The following is a 27,997-nucleotide window of genomic DNA, read 5'->3' as shown; positions in this document are numbered from 1 at the left end:
CCTGGGCACCAGGTTGGAACTCTGGTGGTTGATAGGGCAACCTTCTTCAGTTGATAGAAAGCATTGGAAGGAGGAACTCCCTCTGTGCCATCTTCTCCGAGATCTCAGCTCTCAGGCTTGTTATATCTAGACCCATTTTAAATTAAGCAGGTTCCCTTCAGACCAGTCATCTCAGGGAGGCAGCTGAGGTGGGGAGTGAGCTGTTAGTGGGGTCCAGCCCCATAGCCAGGGGCTGGCCCTGCCAGCGTGTCTGTGTTTGAAAGAGGTGAAGTGCTGAACTCTGCAGACTGGTAGGAAAGGGAAGGTCCAAGTTGCTGGAGAGGAGCCAAGGTGCCCCATGGGGAACACACTGAGTTGTTTGTGCCCCAAAGTCAGCCGCAGGCCCCGCAGGCGCCGCAGGCGAGGTCTGCCTAGGCAGTCTGAGGATCTGCCCTTCAGCTCTGACATCAATGAGGCGGTGGCAAGCAAAAGTGTGGCCCAAGACAGAAGGAACATGTCCAACACCAGTGCCAGACCCATTTGGGGCCCGAGCTGGCTGTGTGGGGTGGTGTCTGGCAGCTGCGATGACATCTATGAGGCAGTGTCAAGCATAAGTGCAGACCAAGGCAGAGAGAAGCAGAGGCCGGCCAGAGGGATCTTGGTGCTCCCCAATGGCAGACCCAGGCAGAGCCAGCGCAGGGTGCATGGGGCAGAACCAATCAAGGGGCAGGTGGTGGAAGCGCCAGACCCTACTGCTATGGCGCCTGCCCGGTGGGATTTGGGAGCCGGCGATGGCCATGACCTGCAGCACATCAGCGACCAGGAAATGCCCAAAGGTAAGGCAATGAATGATACTATTTGCCCTTAGGCACGACTCTGGCTGACACTGATACCAGTTCTCACCCCTCCCCCCACTCCAGAGGCATCCACAGCCTCAGGCTCCTCCCTCCTGCCCCTAGCCAGCTTTCCCAGGCCCATGCACCAGGCAGGAGGACTGACCCTGCCTCCTGCCTGCCCCCACCCTTCATTCTTTTTCCCTGCTGCATCTGGTGGTTTCTTTCCTCCTCCCTACCCCAATGCCCAGTTCTGACCCCTTTCTCAACCCCAGGCTGGCCGAACGCTAAGTTTTCCAAATAGAAAATGTACGCCACAGATTTCATTGCTGTAGAGGAAGTGTCTTACAGCTCTTCTGTTTACTTTGGTTAATTTATTTAAATGTTAGAATAATTAAGCTTCATGATGAATGTGACTTTGTAGCTGAAAGGTGTTGTTCTCTCAGAATATCCAAAATGGTGAAAGAATGAACAAAGGTAGTGTGTGAATGAATTGCGCCTTTATACACAAAGCATGCCAGTACTTGTGAAAGCTTTTCCTTGTTCGGTGGTGTAAAATAAGCCTCTGAGTGCTTTCACACACCAGGTAGCAGATGGGTAGTGTTGGATGACGGCCCAAAATAGACTCTTCGTATCATTTTTGGGGATTTATAACAATTTACAGGTATGTCTCATTTGACCCTGTCTCTACAAAAAAATGGTTAAAAATTAGCTAGGTATGGTGGTTTACACCCACAGTCTCAGCTGCAAGAGAATCTCTTGAGCCCAGGAGTTTGAGCCTTCAGTGAGTTCTGCTGGCTCCATCTCACCATTGCACCACTCCAGCCTGGGCAACAGAGTGAGACTTTGTCTGTTTAAAACATTATTTTTGCCCAAAACAGCTCTTTGTTTTAAGACATTTGAAATATTGAGCTGGTGTGTGACCACAGTAACTGACCACAGCATCTCTCACTGCTTGAGACTTTCCCTAAAATGTGCTGGTAAGAGCAGCCTAGAGGAAGGTGGTTATATTTGATAAGTAGAGGGAGGAGGGCATATATGTGATTCATCTAAAAGTTGCATCCCTTTATTTAGGTGCAAGTGTGAAAAAGAAGTCCCAGCCCTAGCCTGGTTTTATTCCACATGCATGGAGAGATTCTGTGATTTTTGCATTCTCCAGTAGAATTGGGACATTGGTGCCTTTATTTTCTTGACATTTATTACTAAAAGCTTTTCTCAAGACTGTTAAAAGTGATTAAAATGGTTATGTAGCTTTAAAAAGAATCTTTTTTACTCACCTCACTTATGACATTGTTTCTTCTTCTTCCTCTACAGATATTGCTTCTTACCATCCAAGGGCAAGCACACTCTTCCTGAGAAAGTATCAAATGCATGGTGAGACAATATTGTTTCTGCCTTCAAGGAAAACCTAAAAATTTTCTGTCTTGTATATTACAGAAAGTATTTAGAGAAACTCAGATATTAGTTAAAAAGTTCAACTTTTCATAGATTTCCTTGTCTTATTTTCGTATGTGATATAATTTCCTTTAGTTGTTACTGTTTATGGAAACATACAGACTTTGTGTTCACACATTTGGTGACATTTTTACCAACACAATTAATTGGCCACATGACTTAGTGTAGTAGTCACGGATTTATGCCTTTTTCTTCATACGTCTTTACCGTTTTTCCCTTGCTCTAAAGAGTACATTTTAATAACGAGTGATAGGATTTAGGCCACAGCTTGCATTTCACTTGAGCAAATCAAAAGAATCCATTGTTCTAGATTGGATCTGTGATGTTGGCTCCTTGTTCACAGTGCTCTAACTGCTGTCACATCCAAGTCGATGCTAGAACTTTTTCATTGGAATGTAATAGAAATGTAACATGCCCTGTGCTGTTTTCCATATTAGCCTTAGTGTGTGAAACTAGTGTAAAGTTTCCATATCCTGCCTGTTTTAGAATGAGAATTAGAACTGTAGGATTTTTCTGTACTGTTGCTTATGTTTCATAATGTTCTGTTATGTTACTTTATTTTCAAAAAAGCCATACACCATGTTTTTCAGTTAATTTTAACAACAAGAATACAAGAACTGAGGGTTCTAGAATAACATCTGAAGTCATGTAGCACAATAAAAAAGGGGTTGTTCACCTGCATTTTCATAGTTTGTGTGGACTTTGTCTGACTTGACCTAGTAATTTCTGGGTAGGATTGTTCTATTTCTCAGTTTCTTCCAAGAGCCATGGGCTTCTCACACATAGAGTATATGGAAGTAGAAGAAAACTGATCCCCTGCCCCTGTCCTTTCAGTGGTGAGAAATGTGTGTCAATGAGACCAGTTCAACTTCAAAGGAGGAGGCATTGCAGGGAACAAAGTGTGGCCCAAGTCCCTCTTTGGAGCTTATTCTTTGGACCTTTGTTAGAACAAAATGATTGTGTGTGCTGAGGATACCCCGTGCAGTTAGATTGGCACCCTCATTTTGATATTTAAGTTTAAGAGAGGCTACCTTTCAGTTGAGTAAAGACCCATTTACTTTTTCAGTAATGAATAGATGACTGAGAAGTGGTTTGGGATGCTTCCAGATATTCTAGTGCATCTTGAGATTGACTCCTGGCCAGAAACTGGTTCTGAGAGCTGTCAGTTATTAGATCCTGGTAATGAAAGTAAGCTACGTGTAAATGTAGAATCCGAAAACAAAACACTGCTGCATAGGGGTTCAGAAATACAATAGTAAATGTTTTCATTAGCTAATTTTCTCATCTGTCCCACATTTTGGCATTTTTATGAAGGAACACTTGAGATGGGATAATTTATAAAGAAAAGAGGCTTTATTGGCTCATGGTTCTACAGGCTGTTCAGGAGGTGAACATGGTGCTAGAATGTGCTTCTGGCAAGGGCCTCAAGAAGCTAAGGATCATGGTGGAAAGTAAAAAAGTCATCTTTCACATGGTGAGAGAAGGAGCAAGAGAGAGTGGGAGGTGCTGCAGGCTTCTAAATAAGCAGATCAGATAATGTGTAGTGGCTCACACTTGCAATCCCAGCACTCTGGGATGCTGAGATGGGCAGATCACTTGAGCCTGGAGTTTGAGACCACCTTGGGCTAATATAGTGAGACCCTGTCTCTATGAAAAATTTAATTATTAGACAGATGTGGTGGTGCATGCCTGCAGCCCCAGCTACTCTAGAGGGGAAGATGGGAGGATCACTTGAGCCCAGGAGGTCAAGTCTGCAGTGAACCATAATCATGCCTTTGTACTCCAGCCTGAGCATGAGAGTGAGATTCCGTCTCAGAAAAACAACAGTAACAACAACAAAACCCCAAGAAGATCTTCTATGAACTCAGAGCAGGAACTCACTCATCACCAAGGGGATGGCGCTAAGGCATTCATGAAGGATCTGCCCCTATGACCCACCTCCAACGCTGGGGATTACATTTCAACATGAGATTTGCAAAGCACACACATTCCCTAATTTGTTTTGCCTTTCCTTAGGTACATGGGGATTCTTTCATTTATATGTAATAGAATATGTGTTAGGTCAAAAAGCAAAACTGTGTTTTTAAATTTTACATTATGAGAATCATCATGCCAGATTATATAAATGGTAAATTTTTTTAAAATTAAAAATTTTTTTAAATGGAATTTTTTAATATAGTGATAATCAGATTTATCTTGTTTTATATAGTGATGGTCAGATGATTAGCAACTACTTTTATTCTATGGTATTTTATTGTACCAGAATTGATTAGTTATATTTTTATTTTTAGTGCAAGAAAAGAGGAGAAGCTCTCGCCTATATTCTGTAAGTAAGCTTTTGAAAAGTTAAGAAATTAATTGTTTAAATTAAAAGTCTATCTGTCATGATTCCTTAGAAATGTAACAGGGACCCAGTGCTGATAGCGTGATCCTCTTTTGGTGAATTTTCTGACTCTTTTCTATTTTCCTAATTGTCAGATTTATGCAGGAAAGTCTTTAACTTACTGTGCCCATTTTTAAGGCTGTCTGACATTTACATTAACTTTAAATAATTTGGCTGTGATATAAATATCTACCTTAAATATTTAATCTTTTAAAATCAAATAAAATGAAAATAGCTAAGTCCATTTTCTTCAACACTTTCTGCTGACTCCCTGTCATAGCAGCTGAAAGCGCAGCATCCTCACTCCACTGCGCCCTTATTTCCCTCCCCGTTTCTTCCACCTGTAACACATTTTTAATTAAATCATAAATTGATATTTACATGATTATGACTATGCACATATTATTCGTTGCTGAGTCATATAATGTTCTGAGTGTGCCTCTTCCTTGCACATCCTTCATTCTTTCTCTTAGATATTTCTGAAACCTGAACACTTTTGCACTTCTCCCAGATAACCTCCCTTTTCCTAGCCCATGATGGCTCATAAAACCAAATGTGACCATTAGCCTCCGCTGGTCTCTTTGTTTTCACATACTTCGTGTGTGTGTGTGTGTGTGTGTGTGTGTGTGTAATTGATTTTCTGACTATATTCCTTTGGCTCTCTAACAACTATTCTTCCCCAAGAGTTGTAACATTTGTCACATGCCTATCAAAAATATGATTTATCTACTAAAAAATACATTCCATGTTTTTTTCTTGAAGCAGGTTTCCTTGGCCTTTCGTTATCTTCCTCAGGATAGACTGTGTTTTCCTAGGCTGCCCTGCACCTGTTGGCCTGGGAGCTCTCTCTGAAATCTTCTGGGACCACTAATGTTGGGTCCCTGAGTCCTAGACTGTGCATTGTCCTCTGCCTTGTGTTAGTCCCCAGTGATGCTGGAGCACAGTTTCTGAGGAAAGGCTCATATACACACATGTTTAGAGATCTCAGCTTTCTTAAAACCCCCTTTTTGATATAGATTATAAAATTCTAGAGTGAAAACTAAATGTCATGGCTTGAAGACATTTTTCTATTGCATTTTTATTATCTGTTTTTTGAAAGTATTACCATTGTGTGATATGTCATATGTAATCAATGTTTCCATCTGTCAAATTTTTAGGACCTTCTCTATCACTGAGATTCTGAAATTGTATCACAGAGCTTGGTAGGGACCTTTTATTTTATTGTGGCCCTTAAGTCTACAATAAAATTTAGAGAATTTTTCTGTGTGCTCTGTTTATTATTATTATTTTAATCTAATGATTCAGATGTTGGACCTCTTAGACCAGTATTTCTGCATTGATCTGTAATTTCTTCACCTCCGATTTTCTCGTTTTCTTTGGTTCTGTTCTTAGAGATTCTTTGACTGTCCATGCTAACACTTCTATTGAATTTTTAAAAATCTCCTTAAGGGTGTTTTAAGATTTTTTAAAAAGTTTTGCTCCTGAATTTTTACTGGTCCCAGGAATTCCTTTTTCCTGTTGTTTTGATCTCCCATTGGAGGCTTTGCTCAAATGTGTGGTGGTCTTTGGCTTTCTCTCATTGAAGGTAGGACCTTTTTTTCACTGAGGAGTCTCACTGTAGGGTTTTGGATATCGAGGCAGCTTTTCCTTTGAGGGACATCAGTGTATATATGAGGGAATTTTCTTTGCCATGGTTCGGTTTTCTTCCAAAAATGGCCTCCCAATTTTCTGCCTGGGCAGTGCAAGCATGGCTGCTGGCTTTCCAGAAGCAGGGTCGGGAAGCAAGGTGGAGTTTCACTTTGTATGTGCCATTTACTCCCATTTCCCAGGTTTCAGTCCTGGTAGGTCTGACTGCAGAAACCTTCAGGTATAATATATCCAGAGAATACACATCCACATTTCTTATAAGATGGGAGGACAAGTGGACCTGGGGTTCTAACCACAGATTTACTATTGACCTTGCCGGCCCTGTTGTATGTTTCACCCTACCTTCCCAGGTACCATGTACTCTGATTTTGGAGACTGTGTTGAGTTCTTTGAAATACACAGGATTGCTTGTTTCTGTTCAGGTCACTCCCTGTGGGCACCAGGGTTGTGCTTTCATGTCAGTTACCATTCTTCTATCTGCTTGTCACCTTGCAACATTGACTCAGAATCTGCTGTCAATCCTGCCTCCTGGTCCTGTGTATAATGTTTATTTTATGATTAATTCTCATGAGATCTCAGAAGGAAGAGAAAATAAATTTGTGGTCAATCCATCATATTTAACCCAAATTTAAAACCTATATGTAAGTGTAAATCTAAGTTTATATTGAACGTAATTATGACATTAATTCAGACAATTTTCTAGTTATACCTATAATAAGCATATTACACTTTTCCACTCAGGCCTTGTGTAATAATTCTATTCAAACTCCATACCTGCCATGTGGTCCCATTGCTATGCAACGTAGATGAAGCTGATTTTGTTAGCACACAAAGTATTGGAAATTTTCAAGTTAGCTAAAAGTCATTAATTATTTTTAAAACATCTAACACATGTCTTATAAAAAAGTGGGGAGAAAAAAGTGATCTTGAGGACCAGGTGTGGTGGCTCATGCCTGTAATCCCAGCACTTCAGGAGGCTGAGGCAGGTTGATCTCTTGAGGCCAGGAGTTCGAGACCAGGAGTTCATTTCTATCTTAAAGGGTAATTTGGTCCTTCAAATAGTAATATTGTTCAAAAACATCTTGGATTTTGGTTAAGAAATAAGTGAATTTGCAGTAAAAAAAAACATCTGAAGCAGCGAAATGCTGTTGGATATTTCTGATTAGTGGCTACTGGCAATGTTTAAATGCAGTGTAGTTTTTTGAACAACCACTAGATCTTCTCCTTACCCGGCCTTTTTTTATACTAGCTCATTAGTAGTAGATCCAAACCTGTTCTGTCTTTAATGTGTTTGTGAGGGACCCTGATGGAAGAGTGTGATAACATGATGCAAACAAGCATATTAAGAGGAGGAAGGAAGGCTCATCCGAGTTAGTTTTTTTTCCAGTTAAAATAATGGGTATTTTGTGGTTTTAAACAATGCTGTTGATCTTTTCAACTATTTGGTGACTGGCATTTGGCTACTGGGATTATTTTTAAGGAAGAGCACTTTCTTTCTCTCTCTCTCACTTCCTTTTTTTTTTTCATTTGAGATGAAGTCCTGCTCTGTCACCCAGGCTGGAGTGCAGTGGCACAGTCTCAGCTCACTGCAACCTCTGCCTCCAGGATTCAAGCAATTCTCTGCCTTAGCCTCCTGAATAGCTGGGATTACAGCCACCCAACACCACACCTGGCTAATTTTTGTATTTTTAGTAGAGATGGGGTTCATCATCTTGTCCAGGCTGGTCTTGAACTCCTGACCATGTGATCCACTCACCTCAGCCTCCCAAAGTGCTGGGTAAAGATTACAGGAGTAAACCACCTCACCTGGCCAGGAGGAACATTTACTTAACATAGTTGAGGCAGTTTCCATATTGACTATTGCACTCTCAACAAATGAATAGATACTTTGAAAGTGTTTAAGAGATAGTTTATTTTCTACGGGGCTCAAAAGGTTCATTGTCATATCTCTGATAGCACTGTGGATGAATTTTCACTGATTTGTATCTGTAGGAAGATTTACTTTCCAAATTGTAACTGATTTAAATATTTGTCAAGCTCTTATTGAACTCCTTAATTTCTCCCACATTCTGTGCTCAGCAGCTGCAGGTAGGAGAGAAGGGGTCCTCCCTCCCCTGGAGAGGCTCACTTTCTCATGAGGGGGATTCTCTGCAGGCAATTGTATCATGTAACACACGGTGAATTAGACTGATGAGTCACAAAACCAGAAATGTTCTGTGGTGTGGCTGCAGGCAAAGGGTTCCCAGAAGGTGGATGAGGTCAAGCTTGCTGGGACAAGGGGGAAAGGAATAAATATTCCAGACAGACAGCAGCATGAGTGAGGCAGGAATGTGCCATAATGTGCATCAAATAACTTAAAAAATGAAATCAATTAACTTTTGAATGAATGCAGAGTATTCTCAGAAGTTCTCATTTGAGTAGTGTAATAGCAGTCTTACGGAAACATGAAGTGAAAGTTAAATTCCCAACGTTGTTTTCATCATCTGATTTTTGGATGTGAGAGAGTCTTAAAGCAGTACTTTTTCCATCCTCCCACAAGGAAACAGGCCCAGGGAGACCTATGGCGCCTCACCTGTTTGGTGACTGAGCAGCTCTGGCACACACAGCCTCTGACTCTGACACACTGGTTCCGTCCCACTCTCTCTTGAATGCACACACTTAGGACTAGTAACTTAGTAAATGTAGTATTAGGTCTTTGTTTACTGCAATCAAATGCTCTTGTGTCAATATTATTTAATCTATGACATTTTGTTGCAGTTAATGAATAACAGAAATAGAAAATCTCAGTGCTTTTTACTGCATAAGAAAAAACATGAAATCCCATTTTAAATGTTTCCCATTATTTATAAAGGGAATTTATAATAGAGGCTTGCCAGGTTTGAAGATCAGTGTCACATCAAGGGCAGCATTTTATAACCCATTTCTCAAACATCATCTGTGAAAGTTAAGAGCCTCCAATGAGTTTCCCATAGAGCTGCACATGATACCACACTCAGGCAGGTCACAGGGTATAAAAAATACCTTAATGCTTTATTGTTTGACATTTTGACAAAGGGGAAAACCCACACTTTTGTAAGTTCAGCCTACTGTGATATTTTTCTCTATCTTTTTTCTTCTTCAGATACCTCCGTGGCATCTTGATAGAAAATACAGCTCGTGTTCCACCATATTGCTAGATAACAGCACAGTCAGCAAGCCTGATCTCAGCCACATATTAGAAAGGTGAGTACAATGAGGCTGCCAAGGGCTGAGTGGCAGACCCCCATATGCTGAAAACATCCCGGCCATCTGCTGTTATTTCAGCCATTTGGCTGCCCTTTTCAGCAAGCAGTTGAAGAAGTTGATATATGGAAATCAATGATGTATGGATTTTTCAGGACCTAAGTATGAATTTTCTGTTTCTCTTTTAATCTTAGACACTGTGTGGTAAAAGGGAAAGCCAGTTCGCAAATAAGAAAAAGCATGGCTATTTATTGGATGCATTTATGTTATGACAGGATTGAACCTAATAGACAGGAGAGGTGCTTTTTATTGGATGTTTCTAGGAAAGATTATTAGTTCTTTATGGGCCATAGGCCTAAGACGATGGGCACTACTTTGGAAACTACTCTTGTAAGAAGGAACAGCTTGTCCTCCAGTGGCACCATTGCATACCTGCATTTAAATTTTCCCATCATGCACCAGCACTTCATAGGCCACAATCAGAGATGCCCTTTCAAAACACCCTTGAAAGATGGGTTCAAGTTGGTTTATTGGAGCTGGCCCAGGAAACATTATTAACATCTCCTTCCATTGGGTGTTGATTTTCAGAAAACAGTTTGACAAGTGGTACCTCAGAATGTTAATCTCCTTATCCCTAACTTGGCTTTCTGGTCTATAAACATGACTAAATTACAAGCTTAATTTTGTCTCTAATGTACTCGTTTTTAAGCTAATTTGTCAGTAACTTCTACTTTAATAAAAAATGACGGTTTATACTCATAATAATGTGACTTTCCTCTCTCATGTATAACAATAGTTGAGATCCAATTGTGTTTTCAGCAAGAACTGGGCTCCACCTGCGTCTAAAGCCCTGCGCTTTGACCTCTGTGCTGTCATCACTCAATGTTTGTATTCAGTCCTAAGTAAAAAGCCACCCTTTTTCGGCTAGAGTCCCTGACTGCTTCTGATTTCAAAAGATTCTAATGTTTCAGTATGCAATTCAAAAGTAGTTTTTAAGCTTCCCTTGTTCAAACAAGTAAAAGTCCCACTTTTTCTTCCAGTGTAGTCTAAATTTTACAAGGTTTTTTAAAAATTGAAAAATATATATTTTCTTTTTCGGAGAAGGGGCTTTGCTGTGTTGGCCAGGCTGGATTCAAACTCCTGGGCTCAAGCAATACACCCAAGTCAGCCTCCCAAAATGCGGTGATTACCGGCATAAGCTACCATGCCTGGGTTACAAGTCTATTTTTGAGGCACAGTAAGTTTTAATGTACTCTCCAGTTTTAGAAGGGATTATTTGGTATATTTGCTTTTGATGAAATAAAGGTTTACAAAGCAAGGTAATATAGCAAATTGGCTTTTAGGAAAGATTTTGAAAAATGTATTTCATGGTTAGTAAAGCATTGTTCTCAATGGAAAAAGTGAGCTGTATTAGAATCACTTATACTGTTTCTTCAAAATATACGTCTGCAAACACATGCAGCTTCCCAGCTCCACCTTCCCTCCATCTCTGGGCACTCACAAGCCTTTTAGGAAAATGGGGAAGTATGTGAGACATCATTATATGGGTAAAAGCATCCCCGATGATTCTGATCTTAGCCCTAATTCAGTCATTCCCAAACTTTGCTGCACATTGTAATCACCTGGGGAACTTTACCAACAACCCTGATGCCTAAAGCATACCCAACGCCAATTAAATTAGAATGTTTCCAGCTGACATTGAGGCCCTGTTTAAAGCTCCCCAGGTGATCCAGTATGCAGCGAATATGGAGGCTACTGCTTCCTTTGTGTGAAAAGTGACGGTTCTAATATAAAAATTACATGTTTTCCGTGTCATTTGCTCTTCTTTCTACCCATAAAGCCTTTCATCTGTGTGAGTCATTTCTATCTATGTGTGCATATGCTTCAATTTATACCACACCATAGTGTTTTGTAAACACCTGCAGTTCACAGGAACACTGATCAGGGACCTTGGGCAAATCAGTTTTAAGCCTTAGTTCTCTTAATTGTAAAATGGGTGGTGCATGGAGTGTCACGTGAGGTTCCGTTGTCCTTTTCAGCATGTAACTTCAAATTCTGTGATCTTAAAATTTGGAGATGAAACTGTTGGAAACACTATAGAAATATCTATCTTAGATGCTAATAATGTTGTAAGGCCTACTTTTTACAACTCCAATTTGCCTTCTCAAATTATTCTGAGCCTCATTTTAAATGTTGAGGATGAATGGAAGGACAGAACTTATCAAAGAGAAGCCCCTGTTTCCTGACACACAACATCTGTAGATGACTTTGGAACACAGTAACATACATCCGAAGAGCTGTATTTGTTCATTCATATTTTGTTTAAACTAATGAGGAAGTACCCGCCATGAATATTGCATGATGCGGTGTTACGCTGTGTGTTTAGTACTGCTTATTTTAGGAGAGCTACAAGTGTCATCGATTTTTGGATGCATTATAATGTTTGCTAATAAATCTTCTGCTAATCATGCATTTTAAATTACTTTATTTAGTATAAAGCACATTCATTCTCTGCTTTTAGGGAAATAATGACAAATGGGTGAGTAGGTGATGGTGAACTAAATCAGCCAAAATTCAGGGCCTAGCAACTTAAAAGGCAAAACACTACTGTCTGGCCTAAATGTAAGCATATGTACACATAGATATAAGTAACTTGCCCAGAATGAAAGGTTCTATGGGCAGAAGAGCAAATGACAGGGAAAATATGTCATTATTTATACATAATAACCATCTGCACACACAAGTCTTCTAACAGCATATTGCCTAGCATTTTGGTTCTCCTATTTTTGCTGTAAAGCCAGAGGACTAAAACAAAAGGGAAGTGCTCATATGGTACTGTTTTGAAGAGAGGATTTCAGGGCCACTGAGAGGGTTCCCTCCTCCCCCTTTAGAAATATATCTTCAGGCCTAACAAATGATAACATCAGTTCTTACAATTTTTTTTCCCTCCACAGTGTGACTTTGGCAATATATTACAGCATAAAGCACAGGTGAGCTCTTCGAAACCTGTCTTGTTATTCCAGCTCATCACTTTGTGTCATACGAAACATGCTGTCAGGTCATAATTCTGTATATTATAAGCTGTAGAGTGCTTATTTTGCAGTGTTACAGTGAATCATTTGTGGGTTTTTTGGTCTGTAAGACGCTTTTAAATTATTAAGGGTTCCAAAGTGTGTTTGTTTATGTCTTTGTTTGCAATTTACTTGTAAAGAAGCAGTTAAAAGATGCTCTAGCCTCACATAAATATATAGTAGGAAAAAGGCATATTTTTTTAAGCTTTCAGGTAACTGTGGGTATTCTTTAACCCCACCAAAACTCCAGCAGTGCTAACTGATTAAAATAGTTATAGCGGGATTGTACATATCAATGAATTCATTCACTAATAGTCACTGATCTTTCCTGTATAATAAATGGATCTTTCCCCTTACTGGCTTTTACAATATTATACATTGGCTGCTTGGTCTATTTATAGTGTCAAAAATTTACTTTCATTAGTATCACCACCATTATAAAAATGTCTTCAAATATGGAGATGCTGTCAAGCTCATAGTAGTAGGTATGAGTTTTCAAAGTCCTGATTTTTAACTTGAAAGTTTCAGCTTTATTATAGACAAATACTTGTTATTTACCCTGAAATGACAGACTCTCTTGACTTAATTTTATAAATAATAGTCAGTTATACTTTCAGATAAAAATGTTGTTCTGTGAAAAATTGGCTTGCTCAGCTCACAATTGAATCACAAGTGCTTTTCTTTAACATGACCATACTTCAGTATGCAGAAGCGCTTTATGTGAGCTTTCTACTTAGAATACTAAAAAGAGAGGTCAAGGTTTAATACCACCATTAATTTTTACTCTTTCATCAAGGACATTCTTCAGTGAAACATGCTACTTTAATAAAAACTGCAAGGGGCAGTGAAGAGTGGAATGAATACTGGTATAATTTGGTACCGCTGCCCTTATTCATACTGAGAAGCCATCAGTTTTACCCACTTTTACTTCTAAACAGTCATTACAAGTGTTGAACAGGGAGAAAGCAGTCAATGTCTTAATACTTTTAAAGTATTAATTATTTGTGTGTTTTATTTTCAATCAGCTTCTAAGGTTGAATTAGTATTCTTGTGAGAAGAGTTTGGGTGATACATGGTGGTTGACACCTGTAATCCCAGCATGCTGGGAGGCCAAGGTGGGAGAATTACTTTGAATCAGGTGTTTGAGACCAGCCTGGGCAATGTAGCAAGTCCCCATCTATCAAAAAAAAAAAAAAAAGGTCATCTGGGCATGGTGGTGTGGACATTTTGTCCCAGCAACTTGGGAGGCTGAGGCAGGAAGATTGCTTGAGCCCACGGTGTCAAGCCTGCAGTGAGTCAGGTTTGTACCACTGTGCTCCATCCTGGGTGAAAGAGCAATACCCTATAACAACGGCAACAACAACCAGTTTTGACATCATGGGTCTCCTAGGGAACCTCAGGGGTCCACAAACCAAACTGGGAGAAACACTGGTTTCCTAAATGATCACATAATGTGTTAGTTTTTAAACTTCATTAAAGACTGGCCTCTTTTAAAATAAAAAGGTGATTAAGTCTGTAACTCAAACTACTTCAGCAAACATAAAGTATAATAAAGAAAGATTTGGGAAATCTTAATTGATTCTAAAAAGTTCTATAATCTTTATTGCCAACAACAACTGCTTTCTAAAATGTTCTTGTGTTCCACCATGAGGTTAGAGTAGTAAAAATAGATACAGCTTATTCCCATTGCCTATTAGCGGGGGTCAGTATTTAAAGGCAAGTCTGGCTCATCAATGTAGAAAAGACTTCCCAGTTCAGAACGTGATGTGCTGACGAAAAAGAGGTCAAGAAACCCTCTGAAGGCCAGGATCCAGGAAAAAAATGGGCAACAACTGTTTTGGTGAACAAATTTTACCAAAGCAAACAAGCAGTATCTCCCTCCACCCTCCATGCCCTACTCCCAGCAGATACTTTACTAAGATATTAACAGTTCCTGAATTAATTTCTTAAATTCACATTCTTCTTTTACAGATATGCAGATAGATCTCTGGCTATTTTTGATGAGCCAATACATCCACTTTCAGTAAGTGTCACTTTCTCTGAGGTTCTGTTTATGTCTTATAGAGTTGTGTTTATTTCACGATGAAGTCAAAATCATCTACCATTAAGTCTTCGCTAAGTTGTGTCTAATCATCTTATGTAAGGAGTGTTGTAAATTGGACACACTGGAGTAAGAGCTGACTTGCAGCTTTGTTTAATTTGTGCACTAAGGGGAATAAACATACCATCCAAATAACAAAATGTGTCATTTTAAAAGATAATTTTTTATAGCAGCAAACAATATAAATATTTGTAAGTAGTCCTAACAAATACGCACAAACTCTGTGAATAGAATTAGAAAACAATTTAAATTTAAATTTTTTTAAATGCTATAAAAACTTAAAAACTTCCTTCTTCAGGTATGTGATAGCCACAGGGCCACCTTAGCACCTATGTTTACAGAAAACCAAAAATATTTTAAGACCCTACCGTTTATATTTTTAGAACTAAAAGACATTTTATCCAACAAAATTATTGTAAGGGACACGTGGGCACAAATTTGAACATTCCCATCTTAAGAGTACTTAAGAAGTTTTCTTGAATGAATATTTATATTGCCTTTTTTCTTCTTTCAGCAAGAAAAGATTCCAGGGAAATCCTTTGAGGACGATCCCACACACAACTGCATTTTCAGATATTTCTGTGATCTTTTTAAAGTCACAAAACTAACAGCTCCACGTGCAATTGTGGCATTGGTAAGCTATTTCTTATCTATAAAGCAGCTTTAATAACTGGTCTCCTACACAGCGTATGGCCATGTTTCTAAATAAAAGTCAGTTCCTAAAGTTATCATCAGATCTTTTAAGAGAAACCTATGTAAGCCAAGTAAATACACATATTAGAGTTTACTCATCGTCGTGTTTTAAAATGATGCCATTGCTTTTCTTATCACAGAATAATTGCTACTAAAAGCAGTGGGAGAGACTTCTGGTTTCTCCCTCAACAGATTCCCATGTAGGTCTAAGCTGAGTTCCAGGCTGTATTTCCCCACAGTTCTGACCTGGAGCTGCTGCTCTGAATGCTTTGTTGTTCCTGGTGACCTCTTGTGCCTGCTCAGGAAATTGCCCAGGAATGTGGAACCAGTAAGACTTGGACATGGGCTTTGCTAGTTAGCCTGCCAAGCCACAGCTGTGTCCTTACCTCTACATGGTTCTCACAGAATTCCTGTGGTGAGACTCATTCTGAATATAAAGTCCTGTTCAGATGACTGGGATTGTTTGAGCCCTCCCCACACTAACCTGTAGAGGAATGTCAACCACACGGCCTGGAGAGAAAGGATACTTAGAGCAGTACCCTCTCCTTTAGCATCTGGCTAGAACTTAGAGGTGAAGGCTTCTGCTGGGCACCTGCATAGAAACCTCTCTGTGAGCACTGGACCTTTCATGGAGCTGCAGCCATTATGAATGCTCAGCACATGCTGGAGGGAAGCAGGAGTGGTACTTCCAAATGGAGAGAAAGCGAGCTGATGCAGGAGGGAAAGCTGGATTGGAAGAAGGGGGAGTTCACTGTATACAGGCTAAATTTGGTGTGCCTGTGAGATAGCAGAATGACATGTGCAGTCATTATTTGAATCTACGGAACTGGAGCATGAATCTGAGCAGTGTAGTCATCATTTGGATCTATGGGACTGGAGCATGAATCTGAGCTAGAGGTAAGGAATGAAGAGTAGGCGTAGCTGCTCAAGGAGAGGCATTATGGCTCATGCCTGTAATCCCAGCTCTTTGGGAGACCAAGTCAGGTGGATCACCTGAGGTCAGGAGTTAGAGATCAGCCTTGCCAACATAGTGAAACCCTGTCTCTTCTAAAAAATACAAAAAGTTACCTGGGCATGGTGGTGAACACCTGTAATCCCAGCTATTTGGGAGGCTGAGGCAGGAGAATCTTTGGAACCTGGGAGGCAGAGGTCGCAGTGAGCCAAGATTGCACCACTGCCCTCCAGCCTGCACAACAATAGCAAAACTCTGGGAAAAAAAAGAAAAAAGAAAAAAAGAGTAGCTGCTCAAATGCAAAGGAGGTGTTTAGAATGAAAGTGGACAAGCCGGACATGGTGGGACACACCTATAGTCACAGCTACTCAGGCAAAGGAAAAAAAGAGGAGATGGACAAAAGATGGCTCTGTAAAGACTACCAGCACGTAAGGGACAAACCCCAGTAAAGTGCCAGAGTGGGAGGAGGAAGAGCAGGAAAAAATGATAAGAACAAAGGGTTCACGATAGGAAAGGCTGTGGTCACAGTGCTACATGCTGCCAAGAAGGTGCCCATTCCATAAACACCCCTGGGATGCCAACCCTGTGCCACTCTTCTAAGTGCTGTGGTAGAGAAGAGGACAGGTCAAGCATAGTCCTTGTCTTTAAGAGACATTTGCTTTAATGAGGAAAGCATTTCTTTTTTTAGGTAACGGCAAATAGCAAAATGATAAAGCAGGATACAGAGAGAGTGATGGGAGGGGCTCGCTGTTTCTGATAGAATGATCAGGAAGAGCCTCTCTAGAGAGGTCACATCTGAGCAGTGACCTGACTATAAAGTGAGGATGATAAGGAGAGCTGGCATACAGGCAGTGTGATGAGTGCCAAGACTGAGACAAGAACACATTTCATGTGTGTTCAAGGAACAGACAGCAGGGAGCCCGCCTGTGAGAAAAACGAAGGAAAGAATGGAAAAGACAAGGCCGCACAGGCAGTGCCAGAGCTCACAGAGCCCTTTGGCTTGCAGACCAGGGGACGAAGTTAAGGTTTTATTCCAGTTTGAAGTGGCGACTAAGGTAGATCTTGAGCAGGGGAGTGCAGTGTTCTAAATTTAGAGGTTATCCCAACTGCTTTGGGGAGAGTAGACCATAGTTGGGAGGAGGATTAGGGCAGAGAATAGGACTAAGAAGCAACTAGGCTGTTACAGGTGAGCCATGACACATGATGGCCCAGAATCTGAAGCAGTCAGCCAATCAGTGAAGATAGCCATAGAGGGATTGCACACGGATTGGAGGAGGGTAACTCACATGTAAGTATTAGTCCCCAGGAGCTAGGCCAATGGCAATTCCCTGGACAAGATTAGGGCCAGGTTGGGGAGTGGAACCTTGGGGTGAAGGGCTCTGGTTTGTGGGTGTGAAGGTTCCAGGGACCTCAGCAGGAGGAGTCTCAGGTGAGTGATGGGGGTGGGGGTGGTTATGGAGAGATGGGAGGTGAGGAGCTGGCACCAGGGCATGACACTGTGAGTAAATGAGAGGATGTCCTGGGGAAGCTGTGGGGAGCAGGATGGGAACAGGCAACACATTTGCATTGGGGAAAATCTCTGGCAGAGAGAGAGAAATCTTCAAGAAGAGGTGATTTGGGGAACAGTGTTCTGCAAAAGTGGGATAGGATCCATCAGGCTGACAGAAGAGTCGGTGTTAAAAGAGGAACTTTCTCACTTACCCAGGAGGGCAAGTGGTAGTGATGAGTGTCAGCAGGTCACTGGCTTACCAGTAAAGGTGACAGGAAGTTGAGGGCTCGCCAGTGCTGTTTCAGTGCTCTCTCGTGAGTCCTGTGGAGTTGAACCCTGGGAGGGAGGGTTATTCCTTGGATACCCGACAGTGCAGAGTTTTGGAGAAAGAGAGCAGCATCTCTCATAAGAACATGTCATGTTCACGGGCCATGTGATTTGGAAAACACAGTTGACTTTGGAGAACATTGCCAGATCTGAGCTGCCAATCTGATAATGTTCAGACAATAAATGAACTCTCTTAAAATGAACTGTTTTCCTTTCACCTTGATACAAAGACTTCAGGTAGCATAGAGTCATGCTCTTCTACAGAGCACCCTCTGAGGTAGCAACACCTCACAGCTTATCTCTGTAACCTTCACTCAGCTGGTCCCTCACCCAGTTCTTTATAGAATAGAGATTGGATAGATAGAGAATAGTTTCTGAAATACTTTCTGAGATTATCTCACAAACTGCTTGACAGGTTTAGAGGCACCCCAAGGATACAGAGGCTGGCAGCTCTCTCTGCCTTCAAACCCACAGAATTGACTGAATGCAGATACTGTAGGACAAGAAATAAGTTTTCGTGAAGTGATTGTGGAGACATGGAAAATAGGGGCTGTGAGCAGGAATCTCCATTCATTCATATGCGTTCCTTATCAAGGCACTGAATGCAGGGACTGTTTCTCAGCAACAGAGGCCTGCCCTTGTCATACTGTCTGCCCGGCAGGCACTGGGAGGCACTCTTGACCTGCAGTTCCTAAGCCTGTGTCCCAAGAGTGGGTTAGTTGTTCTGAAAAGAAGACAGCAGTGTTCTCAGTATGACTTGGGTGCTACACATTCGAGCATGGCACACCTGTAAAATTCCTCTCTACCTGCCAGCCAAGTGTGATGCTGCACACGGATGGCACTGTAGTGTTTCCTGAACAACCTCAATCTGCACAAGGCCTCTGTTTGTGCTGCCTTTCATGAGTGTGAAGGTGCTGAAGGTGCCTTTCTTCTTGCTCACATCCCTGTGAATGAAATTGGCGTGGAAATTTCTGTGGGCAGAGTATGCTGCAGAGGTATCTGACTATGACTGTGACTCGGCCTCTCGCTTTGTCTGAGCAAAGTCTCTGCAGAACGTTAAGAATAAAAGGCACTTACTTTCTAGCCAAAACCAGAAGTCTTTCATTCTGAAATGTTCTTATCACTACACTGAAACAGAACTGAAATCAAAGACAAGTGCTCTGTTTTGCAGGTGTACGTTGAACGCCTTTTAACTAATGCTAACATCGATCTTTGTCCTACTAATTGGAAACAAATTGTCCATGGAGCCATGCTTCTGGCCTCCAAGGTTTGGAGAAATCGTCGTCACTGGAGTGTGGATGACAGCCAGAATCCCAAGGATGTTGCAATTGAGACAATGTGAGTTTCTAAGGTTTTGGCAAACTTTGTCATCATCTTCCATGCCTCATTTGCTCTCCAAGTTATCACTGCAAGAAATATCTTTATAGGTTTCATTGTGCAGATAAAGGAAATAGGCATAAGACCACAGACTTCAATCTATCCAGCTTTAGTGTAACAGTTTATATTTTCCAGCATGAATGAGTAAGTCTCGATGTGTTATTGTTGTAATAACTGGCTGATAAACTGAAAAGTGTTTCTCTGTTTTTTGGCAAACCTCTTACAAGTGTGCTGTCAGAATGACACAGTACAGTACATATCTTTATAGCTTTTTAGAAGCCGTCTGCCAGTTTCAGTCCCCTTTTAAGGGGCAAACATCTGGCCTTTGAAATAATTGGCCACTGTTAAGGTCTTAAGGCCTCTGGACTACACAGAAGTTACAGCTTTAACCTAAGTCACCCATTGTGTATTTGCTTTTGCTGGTCCCTGTCTCCCCCTTTAATCTGAAGATCTGTTTTTATAGGAACCTTGAGATATGATGTTAAATGGCTACAGATTTCTGTGCCCTGGCTCCTCCCCATTGGGAACATTGCATGTGTTTGGAAATCGGTCTGCTGAGTTAGAAGCTTCTGCTTTCACCTCTCTCAGTGTGAGAAGCATTTCTGGGGCATCACCCCATGCCCACCACACTCACAGGCTCCCTGGGTACTCAGACATTCACAGAAGCAGGCTGGGGCCAGTCGTTGTTTATGAGAGTGCAGAGAGCCTTGCGGGGTCATGGGGTTCCTCCCAGATGCACCAACATGACACTGAAACACAGCTTCCCCAGGGTTCCCTTCCAATTTGGCCTTGTGACTGCTGTGAAGTGAAGGGCCCTAAAGCAGGAAGGCAGGGTGAGCAGGGAAGCATTTCCAGCAGAGCCGCCCTGGGCACCCGCTGGACAATGAGGACAGCTGTGTCAGCTGCATCTTGTGCAAGACAAGGGAGCAGCTCTTGTTTACATTGAGCAGCAGCAGAAAAGATGATGCCAGGAAGTGGCACAAGTTAGTTTTGTGATCTTTGCCCATGACTCCTGATAGGACTATTATTCAGAATCACCTCAGTGTATGTCTACAATTGAAGATACAGTGTATATTGTAGATATACTGCAGTGTGTATATATATCTACATTCAAAAATAACCACTTGGCACCTGAGCTCAGTGGCTCATGCCTGTAATCCCAGCCCTTCAGGAGGCCGAGGTGAGTGGACCACTTGAGCACAGGAGTTCAGACCTGCTGGGTAACACAGTGAAGCCTGTTTATACAAAAAATTTTTTTAAAAATTAGCCAAGTGTGTTGGCAGGTGCCTGTAGTAGTCCCAGCCACTTGGGAGTCTGACGTGGGAGAATTGCCTGAGCCTGGTTAGTTTAGGCTGTAGTGAGCTGTGATCATGTGACTGCACTCCAGTCCTGGGTGATGGAGCCAGACTCTCTCTAAGAAACAAACAAACAAAAAAAACACATTTTTTGCTAATAGTATAAACCAAGTGATCATTGTGATATTTGTGGTAGCCATTTTAGCAAAGAGTGTGACAGCAAATGAATTTGAAACAAATGGAAGTACTTGTGAAGTTGCAAATGCTAAAGTGACTTTAATCGTAGTCATTTATTTGCAAATTGGTCCCTCAAAGGAAGCAAGATTGTGACTGCCTGATTTCTCTTTGCCTGCTGCCTAGCCAGAGCTGATTTATCAATATAGGATAATTGCAATAGAGAAAGAGTTGAATTCATGCAGAGACAGCTGTACGGGAGACCAGAGTTTTACTATTACTCAAATTAGTCTCTCTGAAAACTCTGGGATGGTTTTTTAAAAGAATAATTTGGTGGGTATGGGGTCAGAAAGTGGGGAGTGCTGATTGGTCAGGTCAGCGATGAAATCATAGGGAGTTGAAGTTGTCCTCCTGCATTGAGTTGGCTCCTGGGTGGGGGCCACAAAACCAGATGAGCCACGTTTATTTGTTGGGGTGGTGCCACCTGATCCCAGTACAAGGTCTGCAAAATATCTCAAGCACTGATTTTAGGTTTTACAATAGTGATGTTATTCCCAGGAGCAATATGGGGAGGTTCAGATTCTTGCAGCCTTCAGCCTCATGACTCCTAAGCCACAATTTCTAATCTTGTGGCTAATTTATTAGATCTGGAAAGGGCATCTATCTAGTCCCCAGGTGGGTAAAGGTTGTTACCATCTTTGTTTCAAAGTTAAACTACAAACTAAGTTCCTTCCAAAGTTAGTTCGGCCTCCGCATAGGAATGAACAAGGACAGCTTGGAGGTTAGAAGCGAGATGAAGTCAGATCAGCCCTCTTTCACTGTCATAATTTTCTCAGTTGCAATTTTTGCAAAGGTGGTTTCAAATTTGTAATCATGAACACTTAGTTCTGCCATTTTGGCAGCTGAATTGCTCTGAAAACCTGCAACTAAGCTGGCTGGGGCTCTGATTTCTAGTTACAAGATCAGAGAGCATGTGGGGATATGTGCAGCTTTCCAGAGAAGTGAGCTTCAAGAGCAGTGGAGGCAGAGGCCAGCCCCAAGAAGACTGACTCCAAACAGAGCTGTGTGTGTGTGAACGGAGAAACACCAGGAGCTATGCTCCGAACAGGCTGCTTCTGTGTATGGTCTTGGGAAGCTGGAAGGCATTACATCCAAGCATTTAATAGACATGTGTCTCACCCCCCTGCTGTTGACTGTTTGCAGTGACCCCATTTTGAGTGTCAGTTTAACAGATAAAAACTGCTGTCCATCAGATTTTTCTTAAAACTTTCCCACATCTATGTGTCTCCCTAGAATATATTTTCTTTCTAGAGAGTAAAACTGAGTAGCCACTATTCAGAAATGCTGTGTCATAAAGGGTATGCTATTCAATCACCTAGCCTTTTCAAAAACCAGAAATCCTAGAAGATGCATAGTCTGTACACAGAATTCTTTTCTTCAGTGGTTAAACCTCTATTAATAGATATGTTAATTCTGTGAAGTGCCTTTAATTCTGATAGTAAGTCAAGTCCTGATTAGCTGTCTATTCAAATATTGTTTGATTTGCATTTCTATAGACTATGGATATGTGAACAGGAAATTTTGGAAGCAGGTTCAGTTGGGTTTTAAGTTCAGCAAATGAGATCCCCACATCTTGGCTTGTAGTCTAACTGCCCTCCGCTTTCAAGCATTTGCTGACTTAGCCAGTGTGTAAAATGTTAAAACTTTCAAACCAAGAAATCAAATGTATTGTTCAGATATTGATCATTTTTAATCAACTAACTCATTACAGGGGTTACTCTGAAAGCAGCCAGAATGACTCTAACTGTGTACCTATTAATTTAGCCTTGGTGAGGGCAGCTGGATGACCATGAGGCAGAGGACGGCTCCCAGTCCTTTCCTCTCCCATTGCATCCAACTCCCCACATTCTGTTCTGTCCAGGGGTGACAGATGCTGAGTTCTTCAGGGTTGCATTCCCAACTCAAGAGCAACACTGCATGTGTTAAGGCCAGAGCCCTACTATAAATCACATTATAAAATGAGTTTAGTCGAGCCAAAATGTCTGTCCTTGACTCTTCTGCCTTTCAAATTGTGAATGTTATTTTTCCCCAGTCTCTTCATAATATTAAGGTGAGCAGAAACCTGCATTATGTGTCCTTGACATAGCCTTGTGTGCTGGAGCAGAGGGAAGGGGATTCTTTTTGCCATGGAATGTATCTTGCTTATGTATTTATTTGGAATGAATCCTCCTTGTAGCCTTAGAGATTTTCCTCCTCCGAGGTAATAGAATGGGTCTCCATGGGTTCATTTGTTGCCATGGTGATGTGCCCCATCTTCCCATTGGGGCTTCTCTACTTCAGTAAGTCCCTTTCTGTTATTGTCCTGGTAAATATGCCTGGAGCTTCTTCAGAGCTAATAAATGGTACCCATCATTCCTGTCATCTGATCACTATTGTGGGGTTTGTGAATGAGCGTGGAGTCTGAGTTGTGCAGCTGCCCTAAGGGAACTGTGAAGAATAAGCCCCAAGTCAGCAGCAGGAGTGCAGAAGAGACTTCCACCTATCCCTCATCCCAAACTTGGGGTGCTGGGATGATGAAGAGACCCCAAGCAGCTGTGCCTTGTTTAGACATTAGTGTAAGGACCCCACCAGGCAGCCTTTATTTGTTTCAAAACAGAATTTGGAGCCTCCTAGCAGCTCAGAATGATATTTTTAAAGATAACCCACTTGACTAAAATTGCCCTGTGCTGGCTTTATTGTGTTTCTCCTCCCCCAGGAGTAAGATGGAGAAGAGTTTTTTGGAGCTACTTGAGTTTAATATTCATGTGTCTACCAGTGTTTATGCGAAATATTACTTTGACCTGCGTGCCTTGGCATACGACCATGACCTGTATTTTATGTTTAGTTTTCTTCACAAAGATAAAGCGCAGAAATTGAAGGTAAGGCTGTGAAGTCACTTAGTGGAGTTTCCCATCAGCCACAAAAGCCAACATCTGTGACAAAATCATATTAAGTAGTGATTAGGAAAATGAAAGCCTTAAAATTAACAGACCAAAGTGCTTATTTCTTTGGCATCATATTTCTTGTCTTTTATGCTTTATACAAGAATCCATATTATTATTGTTATTATTATTTTATGAGGAGTTTTGCTCCTGTTGCCCGGGCTGGAGTGCAATGGCGCTATCTCAGCTCATTGCAACCTCCGCATCCTGGGTCCAAGCAATTCCCCTACCTTTGCTTCCCGAGGGGCTGGGATTATGTGCATGCACCACCATGCCCGGATATTTTGTATCCTTATTAGAGACAGGATTTCTCCATGTTGGTCAGGCTGGTCTCGAACTCCTGACCTCAGGTGATCTGCCCGCCTTGGCCTCCCAAAGTGCTGGGATTACAGGGATGGCCCACTGCACTGGGATTACAGGGATGGGCCCGGCCAAGGATTTATATTTTTAAAAATTGTTGATATTCTCACAGCTTTGACCATAATTCAGAATATTTTTCATTAAATTTAATCTGTTCTTAATGGACTTTGTTTTTAATCTCTACCTGTTCACTTAACATTCATGAATAAATGCAGTTGTATTCCTAATTATATCTAAATAGACAATGCACTTACTGCTCTTGACTGCCTTTTACTTAAGCAGTTTGCAATTTTGTGTCCTTGTCTATTCTATATATCTCAGTGCAGTCCCAGGAGTTTGTTAGACATAGCAGTAGTGGCTGAGAGACTTGTGCTTACACTGTATAAGGTGCCAGTAGTTCAAGTACTAGGTGTAGGAAGGACATGGGTTTTTAGTGAAAATGGCTTCATGGGACAACATAAGATTTATAGCTTATGACTCTTGGTGAGTATACGGGAAAATTCTAACTGAAATAGACACATTTAAAATTGGCACGGTCTCTGGTGTCTTGGTGGTACTTTGGAATAATACATTTATCTACCATAGTGCACAAGTAAAGTAGCACCTTTTGGTGCTTCAATCATTAGACTTCTTGGGTGTTCCAAAACAGCCCAGCACGCACCTGCCCCATTAAAATCTGCTTGGAGTGTGTAGTAACTACTAAGGACTGGGTAGAATTTGAATCACTGAGTAAGTTGATTGTTTGGCACAAGTGTATGTTAATTATGTTGAAGGAACAAGTGCACAGGTTACAGACAATATTGTTACAAGCTTTCACAATACTCAAAATCTTTAGGAGCCCTATTTTATTTGTTATGTGACAGTATCATCAAGCAATGAGCCCAATTTTAAAATTATACAGTAAGTTCCTCTTGGCTCTGGCAGTCTTTTCATAGCTCTTTAAGGAGACGACCTTAGTGAATGGGCAGGGAGTTGCATCCTCAGAACCTGGCCGAGTGTAAACCTCAGCCAAAGCAGCCGCAGGGTAACCCTCTAAAGGAACCTGTATGTGTGGTTTCTCATCAATGATGCCTTTTAAAAAATGTTGGAGCCTTTTTAAAAATTGTACTCGTTTTCTCTTTGATTGACTTTCCTAGGCTATGTCACGGCTGTGTGAATACAAAGACCTGCATCAAGATGCCGCAGCTATGACAAGGGCCGTCAGCATGGATTTCATCGGCATTAGGCATACTAATGCCATCTTACCTTAAAGAGAGAAATTAGCATTATAAGGTCCTGGACTTGTCAACTATAGGGACTACAAAATATCACTTCTCCTGCTGAAAAAGACCAGCAAAATTAGGATTTTCTTTTTTTATGTTTTTATTAAATTTTTATTGTTGCTGTTGTTGTTGTTGATTAGGATTTTCATAGAGTGGAGACTTCTTCAAATAACCACACTGTGAAGCTGGGTGATGGTGGCATGAACAGTGGGTGCCAGGTGCTACCTGCCCTTCTTTTTCCACTGAGTCCAGATGGCATTCCTAGGGCTCCACCTTCTTGAACAACTGTTGGGGAAGAAGACTGTCACATGGACACAGCACATCCCAGTTCAGAGTCCACACTCACCCACAGTCCCAAGCAGGTGACAGTCTGAGCTGAGCTGGAATTCAAAAAACTTTAGAATTGGCTCCAGATTTGTGAGAGTACCTGGGTTTGGATCTCTGTCCACTGAGGCACTGAATGCATGATGGCCCGAAACAACAAGTTTGGGAAGAGAGAATGGCATGGGGACAAGGCTGTCATTACTTCAAGTACCATGGGGGCTCAGGCCTGTTCATCTAGTCTTTGGAGAGAATCTGCATGTGAAATGAGTCACCCACATCATGGTTATAAACAGAGAGATGAAATCAGCTCATCTTCCCCCAGGCCCATAATGGTCATGCCAAAACACAGAGTCTTGCTGTGTTGCCAGGCTGGAGTGCAGTGGCAGGATCTTGGCTCTCAGCAACTTTTGCCTCCTGGGTTCAAGTGACTCTCCTGCCTCAACCTCCCAAGTAGCTGGGACTACAGGCATAAACCACCAACCCAGCTAATTTATATATTCTTAGTAGAGACAAGGCTTCATCATGGTGGCCAGGGTAGTCTTGATCTCTGGACCTCTTGATCTGCCTGCCTCAGCCTCCTTTCAAAGTGCTGGGATTACAGGTGAGAGCCACCGTGCCCAGCCTCTTGCATTTACATTAACAATAAAGTGGTTTGGAAAATCCCACTGTTGATTTGCGATTTCCTCCTCCAAACATAGTCTGTGGCCCTGTATACGTAATTGAATATTTTTGTGTATTGATATTTTGTGTCTGAAGATGAAATATTAGATGAAACATGTTAAAACATTTCATGCAAAGCCTTCGGTGGTTGTAGAGTCTACTCTTTGGTGAATACAAAAATAAATTTTAAATATTAAAATTTTTATTAGATGTGATAATGATATTTTCTCTTTTATCTTCACTTGTTAGATAGTTACTTACATTCTTCCATAATTAATGATATTGTATCTTATATTTGATGTAAAAAAACTCCTAGAATATTTGGAATTGATAGTTGAAATTAAACAGCAAAATGAGAATTGCTGAAACCTAGTGATAATGTACTCATAATGGGTTTATTATCTATTATCTCTATCATTGTTAATCTTTAAAGTTTCCATGGAAAAGTATACTAAGAACTTAAAATTTTCTATAAACCCCTTCATGCTCTGCACTTTAGCTCCAATGCCAAGGAGGGTCTTGCTGACCTCCCTGTGAGATGGCTCTTTTGAGCTGTGTTTGATAAGGGATATACCCAACGCTGTGAGTACAGCGTCACTCCTAACACTCTGTGAGCCACAGCGGTCTTCAACAGATTAACATCATTTCCTTTGCTTTTCTGACCTGGTTAAATGAATCAGATGGTTCCTGCCCATTAATACCCCTAGGTCAGTAACCAAACACGTGCCTGTTAGCTTGCTGCCTCCCTTTTCTTTATTATGCTTTGAACTGGACAAGAAATATATTTCATTTTTACAATGTGTGACTTGGGTTCCTGAAAGTCGAAAGTACCTTAGTGTATGTTGATATGTCTATTTTATAAAATGCTTTACTGGGGTCTACTTTGCATTCACTCTCCTTTGCCATGTCAGATCTAGACAACAATTTTATGTCTCTATACATGAGCCTATTATCAAAATGTCTAATACCCAGGATCATGAATTATGTGGTCTTTTGGGTCTGGTTCTTTCACTCAGCCTAATGATGTTGGGTTTCATTTCTGTGGTAGCGTGTATCATTACATCATTCCTCTTGGATGGCAAGTAGTGTTCTATTGCATGGACAAGACCACACGTTGTGAGCATTCATGTAAGAGTCTTTATGATTATAGGAATTTTATTTCTTTTGCATACTAACTTTGGGTTAGAGTTTCTGTGTCCTCTAGTGATTTTATGTGCAACATTTTGAGGAATAGCCCCATTTTTGTTTTGTTTAGTTTTTTTTTTTGTTTTCAAGGTGGCTACAACATTTTACACTCCCATTTGCAGCATATGTGAGTTCCATATTCCTCACTTCTTTTCTAACATTTGTCATTGTACCTTTGCTATAGCCATTTAAGTGGGTGTCAATTAGTATTAATTGTGGTTTGACTT

General features: G+C 41.2%; 1 protein-coding gene across 1 annotated transcript; it reads left to right on the top strand.

Moving 5' to 3' along the window:
* Positions 1 to 48: 48 nt before the first annotated feature.
* On the top strand, positions 49 to 26,792 carry LOC100397316 (cyclin-Y-like protein 1B). The gene is made up of 10 exons (XM_035271862.3): positions 49 to 815; positions 2,127 to 2,186; positions 4,559 to 4,593; positions 9,419 to 9,519; positions 12,474 to 12,509; positions 14,562 to 14,613; positions 15,206 to 15,325; positions 19,324 to 19,490; positions 23,754 to 23,916; positions 25,476 to 26,792. Exons 1-10 carry the CDS (start codon positions 338 to 340, stop codon positions 25,587 to 25,589), a joined length of 1,326 nt encoding a protein of 441 aa, XP_035127753.3. The 5' UTR covers positions 49 to 337; the 3' UTR covers positions 25,590 to 26,792.
* The last annotated feature ends 1,205 nt before the right edge of the window (positions 26,793 to 27,997 follow it).

Source organism: Callithrix jacchus, chromosome 14 (assembly GCF_049354715.1).
Source record: "Callithrix jacchus isolate 240 chromosome 14, calJac240_pri, whole genome shotgun sequence".
Taxonomy (NCBI): domain Eukaryota; kingdom Metazoa; phylum Chordata; class Mammalia; order Primates; family Cebidae; genus Callithrix; species Callithrix jacchus.
Note: the sequence above shows the minus strand (reverse complement) of the source record. Positions and strands in the feature narration are given on the sequence as shown.

Coding starts and splice junctions, on each gene's coding strand:
- LOC100397316 (XM_035271862.3), top strand. CDS start 338: ATGGGGAACACACTGAGTTGTTTGTGCCCCAAAGTCAGCCGCAGGCCC. Junction 816..2,126: donor CGACCAGGAAATGCCCAAAG/GTAAGGCAATGA, acceptor CTTCCTCTACAG/ATATTGCTTCTTACCATCCA. Junction 15,326..19,323: donor CACGTGCAATTGTGGCATTG/GTAAGCTATTTC, acceptor TCTGTTTTGCAG/GTGTACGTTGAACGCCTTTT.